The sequence below is a fragment of the Telmatherina bonti genome (genome assembly GCF_933228915.1).
Source record: "Telmatherina bonti genome assembly, chromosome: 12".
NCBI lineage: Eukaryota > Metazoa > Chordata > Actinopteri > Atheriniformes > Telmatherinidae > Telmatherina > Telmatherina bonti.
Genome location: NC_136610.1, coordinates 31,053,187 through 31,074,237, shown reverse-complemented (window position 1 = coordinate 31,074,237; position 21,051 = coordinate 31,053,187). Strand labels below are relative to the sequence as shown.

General features: G+C 37.9%; 2 protein-coding genes across 2 annotated transcripts in view; one reads left to right on the top strand and one right to left on the bottom strand.

Moving 5' to 3' along the window:
• The window catches only part of ctnna1 (catenin (cadherin-associated protein), alpha 1), a 75,381-nt gene that overhangs the window by 33,622 nt on the left and 20,708 nt on the right, over positions 1–21,051 (bottom strand). The window lies entirely within an intron of this gene.
• lrrtm2 (leucine rich repeat transmembrane neuronal 2) lies at positions 4,175–6,651 on the top strand (the record flags this gene model as incomplete). The annotated part of the gene is made up of 3 exons (XM_079249696.1): positions 4,175–4,202; positions 4,262–4,357; positions 5,021–6,651. 3 exons carry the CDS (start codon positions 4,175–4,177, stop codon positions 6,649–6,651), a joined length of 1,755 nt encoding a protein of 584 aa, XP_079105822.1.

Sequence of the window (21,051 nt, the reverse complement as noted above, 5' to 3'; positions counted from 1 at the left end):
TGGCCAACGGCTTTAATAAATGATTGCAATACGGTGGAAATATACATGTGAATAAGTCACCAGGTTGGTCCTAAAACTGCTGATTCTATTAGTGTGAAAGTTCAGGGGAAATTGTTCAGGAAGGTTATCAAAATGCTGCTAAAACTCTGAAGTACATTTCAATGATGTGTTAAAGCAGCCTGTTATAAATGTGGGACGGTTGAGTTATTGAACATGTAAATATGATTTTAACAAACGTTCTACAAAGTAACCTTTAGATGACTTTTACTTTTTGAAAGAGTTGCAAACCCATCTTCCATTTAAGTCTGTTAATCTTGTGTTTGATAAAACACTTTCCCAAATATTAAATATTTTCAACACATTCGGAGAGCACTGCCAGGCCTAAACATCCAGGCATCATCGGTTTGTTAAAAACTTAATGGTGAAGTAAAAAAAAAGTATTATAATAGTAATATTCCACTTTGGTTGTTGACACCTTCTCTTATTTACTTATTAAATATGTCCGATTGTAATAGTCAATATAACAACATTCCATTGTGCTATGTTCACATGGAGAGAAGGAAAAAAAGCTTACAGTTGTTCCAATAACACTTATTAAAAAAAAAAAAAAAAAAAAAAGATTTCTTCCTGAGATGTTGCCGTCTACTTCAGATTCCCCATATGAGGCGTTACAGTGAATACATACAAGTTGTAAAGAAAATGCGAACTGTGCCTTGACCACAGAATCTGCAATAAAAACTAAGACATGCCCCCAAGTCTTATGTTCCCATCGATGCTGAGCTGAGTAACAGCCACATCATTTATGGACTTATTTCATAAAAAACTGAGAAAAAATTAAACACTTCCATGCTGCAATTAAAATCCAGATGTTTCAAGAGATTGGTGGTTTTACTTTGTTTTATTGTTGTTGTTGATTTGTGTTTGTTTTTGCCCAGCGCAAAAAGGGCTTAATTTTTCTGAATGACCCATACAATACGCTAATCACTGATCATGAGGTGTGTTAGTGGATGTCTGAAGGTAAGCGAGTCTTCTGAGATTGAAGTTCTTTGGAGAACCAGGGTCAGTACTGTCGGGATAAAAAATGTCTGATTGGTGAGAAGTGTGAATGGTGTTGATGTTCCAATGCACGAGGCTCACAGGCTTTAGATTAAAAAGTATACATGTATATGTGTTCTTGCATCTTAGATGCCTTTGTGATGTGTTCAAAAGACATTTTTTCATTTCTCTGAGAAATCACAGCAGGAAGCCTTTTGTCACTGCCAGTTCTTGACGCTGGTTTGCAGTATAGAACCTTTACAGGAAGGCACCAGGGTGCCCTCTCTAACCTGACATCCGATTAATGGAAAGCAGTGCATGTCTGAAAGAGGCTGTGATAGAGGTGACTTTGGAGCACCGTTGCTACATAGAAGCACACTGACAATGTTTAGAAAAGCCAGACAAGCCGACAATCATAGCAGCATTTTCAAAATGACGTGCTCTCCTCATGACAAACAACAGGTCAAGGCCAGTATTTTCACATATATCTATATTTCAGGGTTTGAAACACCTGCTTGCATACAGTTTAAAATATAAAGATGGAAAAACATCAACAATAAATTACAAAGCATTTAGTTTCAGTGGCATTAATAGGGAGACGGTCTTTTTGCTTGATACAATAGAATGCAGTTAGAAAAAGGTAGACTACAACTGGTCCCAGGTGACACCAAGCAATGAAAATATTTCAATCCTTTCCCTGCATTTGAAGTTCTTCTTATCTTCAAAGAGAATGTGTTTTAAATAAAGAGTAACCATTAAATGCAAAGTTACGTGTGTAAATTATGTACAGCAAAATTGACATTATGGGACGTAGTCGCACTACTAAGTGAGGCCAGCAGCAGAGGGCCAAACCACAACCCCCCACTGAGAGCACAGAAATGCACAGGCGCATTCTTTGAACTGCTCAAGCATAACTTGGAAAATGTAAAACTTCCAAGAAGGATGGAGAGATGGAGCAAGAAAGGACAGAGTGAAAGATGCACTGGTAAATGGAAAATCATCAAATTAGATTAGAATTAGATGGACATGACAGGGCAGCAGAGGAAAAGGCAAAGAACCAGCTGGATTTTGGGCTGTTCATCTGCCCTATAAAGCTTGAAATCAACTGTGCCACACTGTGGATGATGGTGGCATGACCTACCCCATCCCCCACTGCCCTTTGCCCAAAGAGTGGGGTGGGGGTGGGGGGTAAGTTAGGGGCCTGGGAGCGCCAACAGCACAAATCCCCTGTGATTTTGTGTTGGCTGGATGCAGTGCTATGATGGGGTTTAGCCGGCTCTGTCCCGACTCTTTCAATCCCATTTCATCCAGGCCCAGCCTATATTTAATTTCTACGCCAGAAGCTTCTAGAGCACTTCTTCAGGTGCTCATTATAGAAACAGTCCCTCTGATGCATGTTTATGAAACTTCAGTGGGTCTATAGCTATCTTCTTAAGGATAAACGTAGGTATATCTTTTAAAGCAAACCACTAGAGTATTTGACAATTTGAAAAGTCCTTTTTTTAAAGTTTTAACACATCTTCATTATTGCATTCCAATATATTAAATTTAATTCATTTAACAGCCATTGATAATTTTACATATTTTTTTCCTCGTCTGCATTTTAAACATATTGAATCTCATGACAAAACACAAATAATAGGAGTATCCCCTTAAGGGACAAGTTTTCTCACATGTATTCCCCTGTTGTATTCTGCAAGGAAATCCAACGGAGATATGCAATCTACCACAATACATATGAAGAATAACCATAGCATGCACATCAAGTGACCCAGAAAGTCACAGCCAGATGGGTGTTTTGTTTAATGACATGGGAATAGTTGTAATAGAATTAATTGTACACATCTCCATCAAAAAGCAGCACTTTACAGCTTTCAAGCGAACACATCTCTCTCTCTCTCTCTCTCTTATATATATATATATATATATATATCTATATATATATAGATATATATATACACAGATCTCTCACTATGATACTTGCTGTTAGACATTAAAGGTTAAAAAAGGAGATTTAATTTGTGGTTTGAATTATATTTCTTTTTAAGTCAAAGTGTTCCTAATACAAATGGACAATTTAGTCTCATCGTATGTTTTAGATCATATACATATTAACATGTTGTAAGCTAGCCCTAATTTAACAAAGCAACTGGCGATACATAACATGGAAGGGCTAAAATATTAAAGAACTTCATTTAAGACATGGGTGTTCTGAATATTAGCTGTAGCATAGTTGCTCCTCCCCTGTGTAAAGGGACACTTGTTTAGCTTGTTGTCCAGAGGCATAACTTACAAATGACTTTTTTTTTTTATTTTATTTTGTTTACATCTCCACTACACATTCATTCATAGCATCTGCAGAACAACAGCAAAGAGAGGCTGAGATTTACAGCTGTGGTTAATTTCAACAGCAAGCTGCCGCAACACGTTCAAGATATCAATATTCTGATGGTGACGAGCCAGTGGGAGGGAAGGGGGCTGCAAGAGGGAGGTGGAGGAAGACTAAGGTGCACAAGAACTGTGCATGAAGCAGGGAGCAAGTGACTGAGCAAGAGAGAGAGAGAGAGAGACTGAGAAAGGAAGAGAGGCTTTTGGTGTGTGTGTGGGTGAGAAAAGGAGAGAGAGAAACAGCGGTGATGATCGACGCCAGGCTGCCACCACTCTGTAGCAGCGAGTGGCTGCAACAAAAAGCACAGAACAACATCCCTGACTCTCTGCTCTGCTTTTTTCCTCTCCCTGCATCTCAGCTATCAGACGAGGGCTCCGCTCACAGCTCTGCAGAGGTTATGCTGAGACTGAGCCGGCATCGGAGGCTGAAATTCCTGGTTGCCATCAACAAGTTAGGGTTGGACGACCACAGCCATGGAAGAGAAGCACTTGATCTTCAATTAACCGTCTGAGGTAACATCATTGCGGTGGAGAGGAAACAAAAGGGTAAAAAAAAGAAGAAGAAGAAAAAGGGAGAGGGGGGGGGGGTCTGTGCGCTGGAGTCGCTCTGGATGCAACTGATCAACTTAAGAAAATATATAAATATTTATTTCAAGGATTCCTGGATTGAAAGGAGAAAATTCAACCTCTTTTTAAAGCCTGGATTTTAAGGACTCGAGCAAGATAACAGGAATAAATGTCATCTTGGGACATGGAATTTTACATTTTGTTTCAATTGGGTGGGTTCACATTTGCTTTATTTCCAAAGAGGCTGATTCCTTTTGTGCGTACTCAAAAGGGCTTTTTCCCTTTGGATTTTTCTTCCATCTGGTTGCTCCAAGAGTCTGCGGAAAAGGACAGTTGAATGCAGCCTCCGATGTGCACAAAAGAATGGGTAAGTTAGCCCTTTATATAGAAGGTCTGCACATGAATAGGGGATATAAGTAACAGTGAGGAAGGTTCAAGACTAAAAGCTCTTCTGCCTGGCTTGTTATTTTACTGCAATGGTCCTTCATTTTCTTCTTCCTCTTCATCACCAGCATGAGTTGGGATCATAGACATTTGAATCTAGTCCATCTGTATTTCAGAGGATCTCCAACATGGTGAGAGAAAAAAGTATATTAATTTTCTGATAGTAAAGATGATGGCATATTGGAGTGTCTAAAATTAATAAGACAAAACCCTCCAGCAATAACTGACAAATGAATGACAGTAATGAGGAGGGAATTTGCATTCAAGCCCAACTGCGCAGCACAAAATGTGAGCAAAATGAGCTCAACAGAATATATAGGAGAAAGGAAATAAAGTGCAGGTCATGCATAGAACCAGTCACTAGATGTATAATTATATGACATCTTGATTAAACCTGTGATCAAAGGTAACATGCAGAGATGTATTTTGAAAGTTGCCAATGAAACTGCCTTTTCTGCTACATGTTTGGGTAAGACGGAGAGAATACACAAACAGCACGATTGCTTCCATGAATAAGTAATAGGTGCTCTGCAGAGATTAGCTTTCCCGCCCCTCAGTTCATTTTCTTGTCTTTGAACCCACCCAGGTTTCCATTCAATGTGGCCATTGGTGGGACCTACACCAGTGGCTCTGAGTGTGATCAGCATGCTCCTAGCGTGCCTGCTGTCTCCCGCATCATGCACAACCTGCCCTCAAAAATGCCGCTGTGAGGACCTGCAGTTCTACTGCGACACCCAGGGGCTTACGGCACCACCAGACGGTGTGGACAAGGGCGCCCTGGGGTTGTCACTACGCCACAATAGCATCACTGAACTCAGCCCTGATCAATTCTATGGTTTCAGTCAGCTCACGTGGCTACATCTAGACCACAACCAGATTACCACAGTACAAGAGGACGCCTTCCAAGGGCTGTATAAACTGAAAGACCTTAATCTGAGCTCCAATCGTATCACCAAGTTGCCCAACACAACCTTCATCCACCTCATCAATCTACAGATACTGGACCTGTCCTTTAATCAGATGACATCACTGGAACCAGAGTTGTTCCATGGACTTCGGAAACTCCAAATACTTCACCTTCGCTCCAATTTACTTCGCACTACACCCGTTCGGGCATTCTGGGACTGTCGCAGTCTGGAATATTTGGGCCTAAGCAGCAACCGTCTACGGAGCCTGGCCCGGAATGGATTTGCTGGGCTTATTAAGCTAAAAGAGCTCCACTTGGAGCACAATCAGCTGACTAAGATTAACTTGGCCCATTTCCCTCGCCTTGTTGCCCTCCAGTTTCTGTATCTGCAGTGGAATAAGATCAACAACCTGACATGTGGCATGGAATGGACCTGGACTACCTTAGAGAAGCTGGACCTCACAGGAAACGAAATACGCTTCCTGACGCCTGATGTGTTTCAAACGCTGCCAAATTTAAAAATTTTGCTGCTGGATAATAACAAACTAAGCAGTATGGATGCCCAAGTCTTGGATATGTGGCAGTCTTTGGGTACAATTGGTCTGTCTAGCAACCTTTGGGAATGTACCAAAAGAATTTGCTCTCTGGCCACTTGGCTAAGCAGTTTTAAGGGAAGGTGGGAACACTCCATTCTCTGCCATAGCCCTGAATATGCCCAAGGTGAGGAGATACTTGATGCCGTTTATGGATTCCAGCTTTGCCAGAATTTTTCAGCACCAGTCATTCAGACCATTAGTACAACCACAGACTCTTCTACAGCTGCAGAGATCACAAGCTCCTTGTTTGGAATTATGCAGCCAACCCCCACACTGGACTATGCAGAGGATTTTGGGAGTTTTACCATAGTCACCACCACCACAACACAAACACCACGCACTGCTCAAGCTACTACTGCTTTGTTGGAAGAGGCAGCTGTTACAGATGACTTCTCAGCTATGGACAACACTGTCATGACTCACAGGGTTATTATTGGAACTATGGCCCTTCTATTTTCATTCTTTTTCATCATTTTCGTTGTGTATATCTCACGGAAGTGCTGCCCTCCAACCTTGCGGCGGATAAGACACTGTTCAGCTATTCAGAACCGCAGACAGATGAGGACCCAGCAGCGACAGCCAATGGCAGACCTAGCCACACAGGTACCCTATAATGAATATGAGCCCAGCCACGAAGAAGGGGCGCTTGTGATCATCAATGGCTATGGGCAGTGCAAGTGTCAGCAACTGCCTTACAAAGAGTGTGAAGTATGAACTCTTATTTATTCCCAGACCACATGGTTTGTCATTTGACCATTTCAGATGATACAGGGTTTGCTTTTTTTTTTTTTTTTTTTTTTTCCAGTATATGTAAAAAGCATCATTTCTACAAGTGAGATTTAAGAATATCTGTGTTAAATATTGAATGCTACAAAGTCAGAGTTTGAACAGTTAAGGGACGATGTAGAGATAGTCACAAATTTATTTTTCTATGAAAGCAAGGTTGTTCTTTCAGCCAGGGGCAATCATTTTAACGAAGAAAATTGTAAACTGTGAGATTAGTCTCTACATTGTCTATAAGCTCCAGCACATTTAAACTTTGCCAAATGGCCCTCTGCTAACAGAACATAGTAAGAGAGGAGATATCATTTATGCCATATGTTTTTCCCAAAAGGTAAATATTTAAAATCAGAACGTTGATTGCATTGGAGGCAGTGTAGGTCAATCACTCACACACTGGGGTAAAAGAATTTGATAAATTATTGTTTGTGTTGTTTTTTTTATAGTTAGCAATTGTTTTGGATTTTTTTTTTTTACATTACAAAAGGGAAGAACTCAAATATTCTGTAATATAAATGTTATTACAAATAGTGTTAAAAGAATACTTAGGCTCCATTCAAAAAACATTCAATGCATTACTTTTACCAAATCCAACATGATGCAATTTAATGAATAAGCTTCCACCAGATTAAAAAGGGAAAAAACATGGTGTTTTTCCAGATATTTGGATTTCTTCCAAATAACATCCTCTGTGTGGGAAAGTGTGTACTTAGAAACAGAAAATTTATATTCAATTATATTAATTGGGAAACTAACCTCTTTAATCAGACGTTAGATCATAAGTACAATGTGATTTGCAGCTGACGTAAAGTATTGGATATCTGAGCGATTGCCCATAAGGGCCAACCACAACAAATAAATTCTAAACTTGTGGGACACTATAAGCAGTGTTCAGCTGTGGTTAATCTGCAGTCTACACTGGTATGTAAAAACTCTTGAATGTCAGATCCATATCTGACATACAGGACAAACTCATAAGACCTTTAATGTAAAAAGATCTCTATACGGATTACCTGTTCCCAAATACCATACAAACTGTGACCATATTTCTGTCTGCTTAACCTAGTTAAGAACAATTTCATAAATTGCCATACAAAGACTGATATATAGACAAACAACTGTGATATGAGGGTAACAAGAAAGAGAAAAGAGCAGTGCAAATGCCAGAGTACAACATTTTATTCTAAAAATAAAACCTCTCTCAGAAGCCTGTGCTCTTTACCACACACACACACACACACACACACACACACACACACACACACACACACACACACACACACACACACACACACACACACACACACACACACACACACACACACACACACACACACACACACACACACACACACACACACACACACACACACTAATCAGGACTGACAGGCTCAAGATTGAACCAATTAAGGCAACGCAAAGAGAATCTAATAATCTGTCACCCACATCAGTGATCCAGCAACATTTAGCTTTTCCATCGCTCAAAAACAGTTCAGATATAATTATCCACCACACCAGAACACCACTAAACCTTTTATTTTAAACACACCTTTCTTCACGACATTGTCATTTGCAGCCTGAAAAATGAAATTATGGTGAATATTAAACATATCAGTTGCTGGGTCTGGACTAAAAAGTGTCAAACAAAACTGCAGTCAATACCCTGAGAGCAAATGGAGATTCAATGATAAGCAAACAGCAAGCTTGGGTCAAGACGCATTTGTATGCAGGAGGGAGTGGATGTGCATTAGCATCAGACTGAAGCTGCTGCTGCTGCAGCTTCGCACTTCTTTGTGCTCAATTTGGTAGTGGGGGCAGGGTGAAACTGAGAGGGACTGAGAGAAACTGATACCATGAAGAGGAGGGTACAACTATGGAGTAATAACCTAAAACAATGAGAATCCCTCAGGCAAAGTAAGCATAGTATAGAATGGAATCCATCAAAGACACTTGGACTTTAAAATCAGCACTCCCCAAAATTAGCAACAACTTCACTCCTTAGATAATAAACTATCACATGTGTTGCACACTGGAAAATTCCAGATTTCTTAAAAAGGTTAGAAAACAAATTCTGGACATTATTAATTTCAAACTAAAATTTAACTGTTCTAGCATCGTTTCCAACCTATGGTTATGCATGTCAAAGTCAGCAAGATAAGATGTTTCGGATAGCACAGAGTGAGATTTACCATTTCAGGGGACTAGGATGCATCTGTTGGTCTGAAGGCTCCCTGGAAGAAGGCAGCAGGTACCATTTGTGGCTTTCACTATCAACTTTGTCAAAATTTGGTTTCAGATTCCTACATGAATGCTTGTGTGTCAGCGTGTCTCAGCAAATTATTAACATGATGCCTACAAAAACAAAGTGCATATGTAAACCAAAAACTGTTACAATTAATGTTTAGAGTCAATGAAAACCATTGCATTCACTGATCCTAGTTCCAAAGCTAAGCACCTCCACTTTCTAATTTAAAGTTTCCTCCAGCTTCGCACTGCTTTTACTACTGCCCTACTAATCTGTCTTGCATGTTCGAAATTCAAAATTGAGTTGAACTTTTCTTAATGTCATTCAGTAAAACATCAAGACCTCATTTTTGATTAAAAAAAAAAAAAAAAAAGTGAGGATGTATATGGAATTATGAGAGAGTTCTGTCAATCATTTGACATTTCACTGTTTAAGATTACAGTTGTACCAAGTGACTGATAATCCACAAAATTTGTGACTTATGCATCCCTTTGCACTTTGGCTCTTTGTAAAATGTTTTTGTTTCCTGTTGTCATCCTCAAGCCTATATCCTTACCCTGCCTATAAAAAAAAAGCTGAAAATGAACAAAAAAAAAAAAAAAAAAAAAAAAAAGAGGAAAAAAAAAAAACAAAAACTAAAATGAACCAATCCCTTCTCTCAAACCCAAACTCTGTGCAAAATGAATGCTTTTCTCTTCCCATTTTCCTTTTGTATTGTAATATGTACAATTTCATATCTGTATAGTGGATAAGATGTGCCAAACTTAAAAAAAAAAAAAGAAAAAAAAAAGACATTGTCCCCTCAAAACATATATTTTTTAAATAAAATGGTTATAATTTACAAAGTGTTTGCAAACTGATATATGCTGACAACTTGGTGTGGTCTCTCTTTCCATTTTGCTTCAAAGTTCATATTTTAGCATGGAAACATCCCTGAACAAAACAGATTCATCCATTTATATTTTATTACACGTTATCACAGATTACATTTATAGATAATAGTGACACAGAATAACTAAGTTAACCTTTTTTTCTTTTGACTGATTTAGTAGTTAAGGTTTTACATCCAAGACAAAAAACAAATAGTTTAGTTTTCCTTGATTAACACTGAAAAATTAACTAATTCAGCATTGAACCGGTTCTTCTTAACGTTGTATATAAACATGTCAAATGTGGTTAACCAACTACAGATTTTACTGTTAACAGTGATATTTCACATTTAAATTGGACTGTTCCTGTTATTTATTTTCCCATTATTGTCCATTAAAATGACTGAATGTTTTAACAAATTCAAAGCAGATTTGCCAAATCTAATTACTGTGGAACATTTGCAGTAAACAACTTTAAATTTTCAAATCCTGATTTATGTACCACCGCATAGTTTTAGCATTTAGAGTTTTCACTAACTCAAGCTGACTGCTATTTTACAAGAATACCTTGGGAAGTGTGTTATTTTGAAACATAGATTTTTATAAGCATATAAATGTCATTGTATTCAATAGTATTAGTTTATTGCAAGGTTTAAAGACTTCTTTCCAGATCCCATGATGAAGACATGTTTAATTACAGACACATGTGGAAGGGAAGCAACATTTTTATATTAACTGGTGAATGTGTTCGTCTTCCTTCTTGTAGTTGACAATTTAAGATATATAAGGGGGAAATTAGCAGACTTATTTCATAGACTTGATCTATAATGGTAAATGCAGTTACAGACCTAGTAAAACCTAAAATTAGGGTAGCTTAAGTTACAATCATTAAAAAAAAATGATTTTTTTTATACTTAAAAGCAGTTCTGACTGCCTTTCAGTTTCTTTTATTCACACAATTACACAGCATTGTAAATCAAATAAAATGAATGTTACATCTATTCTAACAAACCAATTTAAAATGTTTCTTAGAAAATATGTTCATAATTTCAGTGATTCCTGTTCCATTTAGTCAACGACAAGCCAGGAATGCACACAGTTGCACACATAAAACAAAAATTACTCAAGGTCAAATGCTGGGAAAGACTGAGCTATACACTTAACTTGAGAGGAGTGTATATATTTATGATTTTTTTTTTTTTTTTTTTTTTTTTTTTTAAATCTAAAAATCACTTTCCTTTTTAATTTGTAGAATTTTAGTAAATGCCTATATTAATGACTGGAAGTATTTTTAATCTAATCTGGTTTAATTTGGACCTCAATAGATGTAAAATCCCTCTTTATGTCAGTAAAATAGGCTTTTGGAAAACTATTTTCATGTCAAAATATTTAATTAACAGCAAAATTTGTGTTTTTTAAATGACTTTTGGGATAGACAGTATTCACATTGCTCAAAACGAGACAGGATATACTTTTACACACTCCTTACTGTGTCTCAGTCTATAGGGAGCATACTGCTTTAAGTTTAACTTAAAGGTTATAAAAATGTGTCAGAAGAACTGAAACAAATCTTAAGGGTTTTTCAGACCGAACCTAAGAAATGTACTTTCTAATTTACTTACATATTCTGGAAATGTGTTAGTTTATGTGAAATGCAGTCATAACGTGTAACGGAAACTGTTCTGGCATAGAGAAACAAGCTCAACAAACATGGTAACAAAAACCTGAAGTACCACAACAGGGTGCTCAACCTTCTGACCATGTGTTGCAGTACTCGAGTTGTTCCAGCATGAATGTGAATTCTCCTAAAGTTGAGAAATATTTTTTGCTCTTTATTTGTTCTCAGATAAACACTATAAACCATTAAGAAGTTTCATTCCTACACTCGACATCCATTCATTAGACTTACTTTTAAACTGGATATCTGATAAGAGTGGTTTCTGAGGATCTGATGACAAGACGACTATTAAATCTTGAAAACAACTTGTTCTAGTTGACCCAAGACGATCATACTCATGTGCACAAGCAGAGGTAAGTTGTTTTTTTTTTTTTTTTTTTTTTTGTTTTGTTTTTTAAATAGTTTTACATTATAAAGTTGCTTGTAGATAGTTCTGGGAACTTTACATGAGGGCACATTTTATGTGTAATGTTTTGAAGATTTTGGTTTTGAAAGATATGAGTAAGTGTGTGTAATCCACCTGCAGCATATTCAAGTACAGGACACAATAAACTACCTTTTTATGGTGCGAATTAGTTTCTCTCAGATATTGATGACAAAAACTTTAATGTGCAAACTAAAACTTTGTATAGCACCAGAGAACAAAAAAGCAAACAGCTGAACTTGTTACTAGATTTCTTCATGCAATGGGGAAACTAGAACAGAAGCAAACAATACTTTTATCGCTTAATCCATCTATCATAATTGATCATTTTTCCTCTGATCTGATGTTCCTGTCTAGGATATATAAAAAAAAAAATTTTAAAAAATCAAATATCAAGTCCTGATAAATGAATACCTAAGAAATAATACATAAGATGCCATGACAGCTAAAAGGATTTTAGTACATTTTAAGTATCAATTCAACAGAAATTCGGCCAAACAAAAACTGAAAGGAAGGATTTCTTCAGAAGTCCACGAGTTTAACATAAATTCAGACCAACAGTTATGGTAAAATAAGAGGGTACATTTCTGTATGTCACCCTAAATAGCTTCAGAAATGCCAAAGACCACTTCTTGCCTTTGGTTTCACATCTTTTAATTGAAATCCTGGCTGAGACTTGGCAAGGTTTTCTCCAGTGCCAGAGTTTTCTCCAGTGCCTTGGTTCTACTATGGTTCCCAGAAATGCTGGTGAACTGGAAACAACTGCAGCCTGCGGGTGTTAACATGGGTGTGAAACTGTAGATTTGAGCATTACCCTTGTGATAAAAGGGTAACTTTTCAACAGAGAGAGCAGCATTTTCATTTTAAAACAGGTCTTTAAACAGGTTCAGTTCTGTACCTAAAAAGCTTCAAGTCCACTTTTACTGACAAACACAGGGAATGTAAATATTGAGTTTTAAAGGAATTCTTGGCTTTTTACTTAAATTAACTGAACCAATCTCTCTTTCATTCTGTAATTTGATACAGAAATGTAAATGTGATGATTCCCTGTTGCCACATAAAGCTTTGTTTCCAAAAACAAAGGGGACTTGAGAAAGCTTAGGGTCTGTGCGAATGTTTGGACATGAATGTTTGGACATGAGTTTCCTGCGGACACACAGAATATCTAAAAGTAAAAATCACTTTTACTAAGGTTACCTTTATGCCAAACTACCTCACCATCAAGCCAATGCAATTCTGATTTAACATAAAGAGTATTCTTATCACAACTTTCCAGTCAGTTGAATAGTTAATGTAACACAGGTTAAATGATAACAATTCCAGGCTAATGATTTAACACATAAAAAGACTTTTGTTTTGTTTCCTTGGGACTTCTATATTGTTTTTTTGCCTCCACCCCCCAACCAAAATACCAACAACCAAAAATACTTAACCCAACAATGTGTTCTTTACTTGTAATTTACTTGGATAAAAACGTCTAAATCAGAGTGTCTGGCATAAAGAGAAGAGAGAGCTCAAATGGTCCAGTAACGAGACGGACTGGAGCCAAGTCTGTATGATTACACCCTTCTTTACTGTAACTGCATGAATAGCAAATGAAAAAAAGCAACTTCCCTCTGGGACTAATCATGCATTTCTGATTGTTGGGCATAAATGACAAGTTGCACAGACTAGCTTGGATTTTGGGTTCTGGTCTGCGTTTATCCAGGCTAGTTGATAGCTTTACTGGAAAATGCTAAGGGTGTCAGTGATGGAGGAACACAATTCCTCCACAATATGGAGGATATGGACCATTGCCTTGTTGCAAGTGCACAGTTAAAAGGCAGCATCAATGGCAACACTGAACTCTTTCACAGTTGGAAGAAAAGCCTCATCAGGATTGAATTATGTATGGTTTTGGATCAAAATATGGAAGACAAAATACAAATATTCAAGTGTAGATTATTTTTTTTATTTTTTTATTTTTATTTTTTTAAAAAGAAGAGCTGTTGTCATCTATCTGACATTTAGAAAAAAAGTTCCCAAACAACCACAAATAAAATTATGTATTAAAAAAAGATGATTAAATGAAAACAAAGAGCCTGCAAAAACTCTGGAAACAGGTGTGGTAGACTACAGTTTCCCCTCGTGAAACCCCAGCATTGTTCTTCCTGATAGACAGCTGAGGAGTAGAATGGTGCATCTAATCTACCTGCAGTCAAAATCCATCAAAAAGTCTAGAATACACCAGCAAAAGATCAAGGACCAGGTCTGAGAAACGTTGCCTGACGAGCTGTTACTGACAGACCAGTGTTTTATGGAGGCTGTAAATATACGTTAAGCCATGGGGACACTAAATCTTTTCCCTGTTACACTATGTGGTGTGTAATTTGTTTTAATCAAGCATTTAGCTGAAATTACAAATAGATAAATTGAACAACTTTGACACTGGTTTAGTAGGTCTAGCTTCTTTGAAATCGCCATCTTGCATTTTCAACACAATGAGCTTAAGGTGGGAAAACACAAATATAAAAAGAAGAAAAAAAACAAAAAACATTAATCCAGTACTTGGTTAGTTCCCAGGTCTTAGAACACCCTTTTATCAGAGTTGTTCAACTGTTTTTAACTACGTACAACTTTTCTGAAAGACAATTTTCCCTGAAGATGGCGTGAACATGAGAGATACTCTGAGACCAGGACGCCGATAGAAGTTGTCAGAAAGGAAGTCAGAGCACCTAGAGAAGGGGTTTCCAGTTCCACTCCTCATGGGCCACAATAGTGCAGGTTTTCCATGTATCTCTGCTCAAACTCACCTGACTCAAATGGATCAGTCATTGTGCAGAACTTCATTGGCTGTTGGATCCATTTCATCAAAGCCAGGTGTGGTGGAACAGGACTGCATGGAAAACCTGCAGGACAGAGGCACTCGAGGACCAACTTTGGGCACCCCTGAATAGGGCTGCACAATTATTGGATTTTGATCTTGTACACGATTTTGGTGGCTACAATTAAATAAACCTGACATCAATGATATTTACATTCAAAACGCGAGCTCTGCTGCATCTCTGATCCCTCAGGTTTTCAACCAGTGGTCTGCCAACCACCAGGGGGCGAACGCATGGTTACAGCTTCATTAAGCTGTCTAAACAAGAAGCGCAGACACCTTTTACCAGCAGCCAGTTAAGTATCATTGGACTGGTTGCACATTTGAGGTGGGCATGGTTAACACAAAAAGCATGAAGTCATAAGATCCTGCTTCTACATTTTTCCTGTTGCAGGTAAAACGGATTGTTTTGATTAAACAGCTGATCGAGGTGGTAAACAATAAGAACATTTTTACACCATGTGGCATTAAAATAAACGAACCCCGCCATGTGCACAACATGCCCTGCTGTGGACGAAGTTAAATATTAAATAACCAGCTTCATCGCACAAAAAACCGACATCGTCGCCTGCATTGATCCCTCCCGGCTTCAGACGAGGAGGATGTAACAAGCTATAGACTGATGAGAGCAAGTCATGTCGAGAATGGAAAATACAGCTCCATCAAAAGACTGGATAAGAAATATAAGTACCATTCGAGTAATTATTTTTCCAATGGGTCGCTGCCTGCACTGTAAGAAAAATGTCGAGGGGATAGAGAGGGGGCGCTATATTTTTTATTTATTTATTATACACACACACACACACACACACACACACACACACACGTAGAGTTGCCAGGTAGGTTGTTTACAAGTGATGCATCAAAACTACATGTTTAAGGACACAATGAATGATCGTGATTAATAATCGTGATTACAATATTGATAAAAATTATCGCAATTGTTATTTTGGTAATAATCGTGCAGCCCTACCCCTGAACTAGAGTCACACTCACATTTCTGAGTGTCTGATTATATTAGTTTTTCTTTTTTGCCCAATACTTGTTTTTAAGGACAATTTATAAAGGCTGACATGCCGGAGTACATTGGCCCATAGACACTTGGTACCTCATGCTATAGTGTTTTATCTGCATTTTGTGATTAAAGTTGGCGGTCGAGTGTGAAAATGGGACTTAAGCCATGTTGAGAACAGCTAAAACACGACAATCTTTCCTTCTTCAGAATATCTCAACCATAAACTATATGTGTGATTCCTTTCAGAGAGAAGGGCTTAGCCTTTTTCCAGAAGAAAATCAACTCTTCATTCTTGCCTCAGAATTTTGGACCCTGGGAGGGTCTGAATGAGCTCTTTTTTTTGAAAAAAGAAACTTCTGTTTGAAGGGATAGGCAAGAGCAAAAGCAAAGTACTTAGTTCATAGGTAGACAAAAGCCTGCTGGGAAGAAGAGCTTTGCCTTCACACTTAAACCTCCCTCACGACCACCACACACACACACACACAAATTATTCCTTCTTCTTAGACTTTTACATTATATTAGTATGAATACTAAAGATAGCCATTAGAAGACAACAATAAACTGTTTATTTACAAGACACATTTGGGCTTCTGGTAACAAAATGAAATCCCAGAATCTCCAAGAATGAATGCAAAGTGTGACAAAATGGTGGCAGAGTGGAAGCTTGAAAATGCAACCAAAAATATATTTATAATGAGACATTACTGTGCAGGCACAAAGAAAACTGGATGGAGCTAAGTAAATATGCCACTCACTTTAGATGCCCAAGGCAAAAAACTGTGAAATTCAGCAGAAGAGTGAGCTGTCAAGACAGAAAGGGACAAATGGAAGAGTGCAAAAGGAAGAAATGGGAAATAAGGATTCTGCTCAAAGTCAAAGTGTACAAATATGTTAAGGAGTGCCAAGTGGGAAGACCGCTTCGATGAGACAAAAGGAAAAAAGAAAGAAGTGAAAGACCCGAGGTCCCACAGCAGTTGCCAGGTCTGTCCTCTTCATGCAGGTAAAAATGATCATGTATTGTTTTGAGTTAAAAAAAATTAAATGTCTGTATCTGTATGTCAATGAAGCCAAGCGTCGCTCTGCAATGTGAGACAAATCCCTGAAAGATGCAGAGAACAAGGACTGCATTAATAATAAAAAGCGGCGGAAAGTATTACACTCAACACGTGGGATGCCAAACTGTCATGACAACATAGAATAATTGAGGTTACGCTGTGTGGCGGTGCTGGGGCATCATTAACCCCTCCCATCCACCTTTCCACTTCACTAGCTGAGTATACAAGCTCCAGTCTCGTTAAATGATCCTCATCAACAATGTACGATTCCAAGTCTAGGAGCAATGAAGGTGGGGGCAGGATTCAATAACTGATTTTTTTCTATGCATTTCCATATTTTCCACATTTCTGTTTTCCAAAATGGCCAAAAATTGTTTTCTATTTCAGAAAAATTACTGTTGAGTAGCAATACTGCAAGCCACCGTTATTTTCACAACAGTATTTACCTTGCACCCAGTCATGTTGCTCACTATCACCTTTTTCTTTTTGTTTTTGTCTACAAGGGGTCGTTATAGACACTCTGAAATGAGCTAAAATGTTCCGCTTCTGCTTCAACAGGCAGACACACTGGCAGGGCATTGACTCCTCTCTTGTGGAGTGTGTAATACATAGGTTGAAAAGTTCAAAATAAAGGCTTAAAAGAGCACATGAATAACTAAAGGCCATGTGGGACAGAAAGTTGTTAAATAAAAACCATGCCATCTTGGCTGTGAAACATAATGGGAAGCGCTCTTATGGTCTATTAAACGGAAGCTGAGTCACTATCCCCCAATGTGTGTAAAACCATGCTTGTAATTGTTTTAAAGGATTCAGAAGTACTTTATTTTACATCGGTTTAACTTTCTGCTTAGAGAGATTTGTACACTTCATTAGGATTGATACACAAGCCAACAGAAAATGATTAACTTGAGAGGTTTTGTTTTGGACTTAAAGGGTTAAGATGCATGCAGTGTGACTGTTTTTTCTTTTAACATCTTCAGCCAAAAACTGAACTTTTCTCTTCTCCTTTTTATCACAATTGTCTTTACACACATTTGGATGCAAAAGGAACGTTTAAAAAAAAACCCTGCCATCTTGACAACACCTTTAGTCGTCATGAGTCATCTGATTACACGCAACATATCCTTTAAAATGTTTCACAATCTGATTACATGCCACAGTTGTAAATAATAACAAGCAAGAGACTGTTTTTGATGTATTTCCAAACAAGCTCCAGAGAGCTTGTATTTGAAAAATGAAACGACTTTGACAGTCAAGACTTGTCACAGAGGTCACCCACCAGGAAATGCCTGAGTGGCACCATGGGCATACAGCTTTTTTTTTTTTTTTTAAGTGTTGTTTTAGACACTACCCTCAATAAAATCTCTTCATGGTTTACCACTTGCATCTATATTTCAAACAAAGAACATTTTGTAATTAGGTAAGCGACCTCTGCAGGTCATAACCAAAATAAGCCAATTCCAACAGCTTACCTTTCACACTGCATCCTGCTTCTTACACACGGCACTCAATTTCCAGAACATCTGAGATAAAAACCTCCTGCTGTGAATACGTAACAGCGGAGAAAACTCATAAAATTAATTTTCAGGCATTTTTGTACCACAAAGTAACTGCATATTCTCCAACAAGCTAAGAGTCAAGTTTGGCCATGCAACTAAGTTTAGATTTTCTAAAGTGTTTCATTGTACTTGTGCAACTCTGCCCCAGAATATCAGCACACACACACATCAACATCAAGCAGATTTGAGGTTTGTGCAAACCGTCAGGATTAATAATGGACAGGGTCAGGTTACCTGTCACACTGTATATCATCGGTTTAAGGTCCCAGGTCGAAACACTACCTCTCCCACTATGCTAACTGCATGTCACATGTCGCAGCTCTCATAGGCCACATTACGTTATTAAATGCACATGACAGACAATGACATATTATGCTTGTCATCTGTTTTCTTCATCTAGCCAAATGAGTAGTCATAGTCCTGTCATGTCTACTCATCATCACAGTGCTGATGAGGTGTGTTGGGTTGCAATTTTAAGAGAGAAGAGATCCAGGAGATACAAGGGGGCCACACAGGAGTCCAGTGAAGTAGAAAACTTGTTTTGAAGTAAACCAGAGATTTCGCATGAATGGCCTGAACCTTCAAATAACCTGGCTGAGTTCTGAGTGGGTAATGACAGAAAAATATGTCTCTCATGCCTGAGCAACAATATTAACTCTTGAGAGAAAACCAGCATGTATACCAAAAACAATACCTTCTACACTGTTGTCAATATAGTTCTTAGTTAAATGGAGTACACAAATCCACTAAAAACAATAATAATGGCAAAGGGTGTTGTAGGAATGACCTTAGAAGCAATTTTATGTATAAAAGAAAAACCAGGAATATACTTGTCACAGACGCAGATGCAAGCAAGAATACAACAAACAACAGTGTACCAAAGTTGTAAAAGTTCTGGAAGTAAACAATCTGATCATCTAGAGAGAGTTTTCAGTACTCATATCATCCTCTCAGCTTCCATGCCAGAAATAACTCAGTGATGATCTTTAGGCTTCCTCTCACCTCAACTAACAACTGACAGAATATGTAGTAAGAGTGGAACTAACAATGTTGCCAATTATTGGCGAGCTTTGTGGAAGAGCAGCAGCATTGAAAATGTATGCACAACAACTGAAAGCCAAATGAAGAGTAATGCTGTAGTTACTGTTTTCTCTGCAGCTGTGTTCAGCTTACATTCAGATGTAAATGCATGTCTCTGGTTAACAGTAAAATCTACAAAGTGCAACGAGATGAAAACTTGGTCAGACATCACACAGAAACACGTCTTAATATAGATTTCATCAGAACACAGGTCACTTGAGGTAAAGCACGTTTACATAAATATTCATTAGCGGTGTCATGATTGCTGGATTTTACAATTAATCACTGTATTAAATGCCATGATTACTTTATCAGACATGAAACCATTTGCATGTTATGCAAACAAAGTTACACAACATCCATATGTTATGACTTTAAAGATTTCTCTCCAAACAGATCAAATCATCATTTTTGTTTGAATTAAAAAAAATAAATAAAATTTAAAAGAAGATCAAGGTGTAGTTGTCGAAGGCGGTTCACCAGCCTGCACAGGAGCCATAAAAAAAGTTGCAGCGTTTTACCACCTGCGAAATAACCACCAGCTTTGTCAGACAAAGGTAAATATTCAGTTACTTGGTTAAATGATGTTAATGCTTACCTGATGTAACTCTGAGATGAAATGTTTGTCATTAGCCATTTTGTAATTACGTTAATTTAGTATTTTTATGCTTATGTAATAGTGCAATGTGATGAGTTAAGCAGCATTTACTTAACACCACGTTATACAGAAAGAATAAAAAATGTTTTGACAAATAGGGTGCATTCACATCAGGATAGTCTGTTAGACTCAGTCTGACTGGGGACTCTGCTCAGTTGTAGGAGGAGTGTATCCATTCATACAGAGATTGCGTTCATGCTGCACAACGCAGCAAACCTTTACAAAAATATTCATTCATTCCCATTCCCACCAAAGGTGGCGCTGCATTAATATTTAGCAAAAGACCCACGTGAAGAAGAAAACTCAGTTCCAAGTTAAACATGGAGCATGAAACTGTCGCTGTTTAGGGTTTTTTTTTTTTTTAATTTTGCCTTATGCAAGTATACTGCAGATATACACTGCAACAAAGGGCAAAGTATGAACAACATATGAGACAGAGAGAGGACTCTTAATGCAGTCACTATAAATTTACCCACAATGCAATGCTACGTTACATGCAGGAAGACTTTTTTGTAGTCTGCTTTCTGTATTGGTCCACTTGAAACAGGCCGAGATCTCCATTTGTAGACAGACCGAGTCCCTTTCTTTGGTCCGAATCAAAATTCGTTTGCCGCATTCACATTTCCCCAAACAAAGTGGACTTTTTGAGAAAATGGACTCCGATTTGGATCAAAAAGGTTTATGTGAATGCGCCCTTAGTTTAGCTGTTCAAACATAACTGACTCTTCACGAGGTTGGTGCTCTTTTGTTGTTTTGTGGTGCAATGGCCTCTGGAAGGCAGTGTATTTATGTCAGATATATGGCCATGTTTATTTTAACAGTTCCAGCTTCGTTTATATCTCCGTTATGTTAACCCACCCATATCCAGACAGAATCAGTTTTCACCCT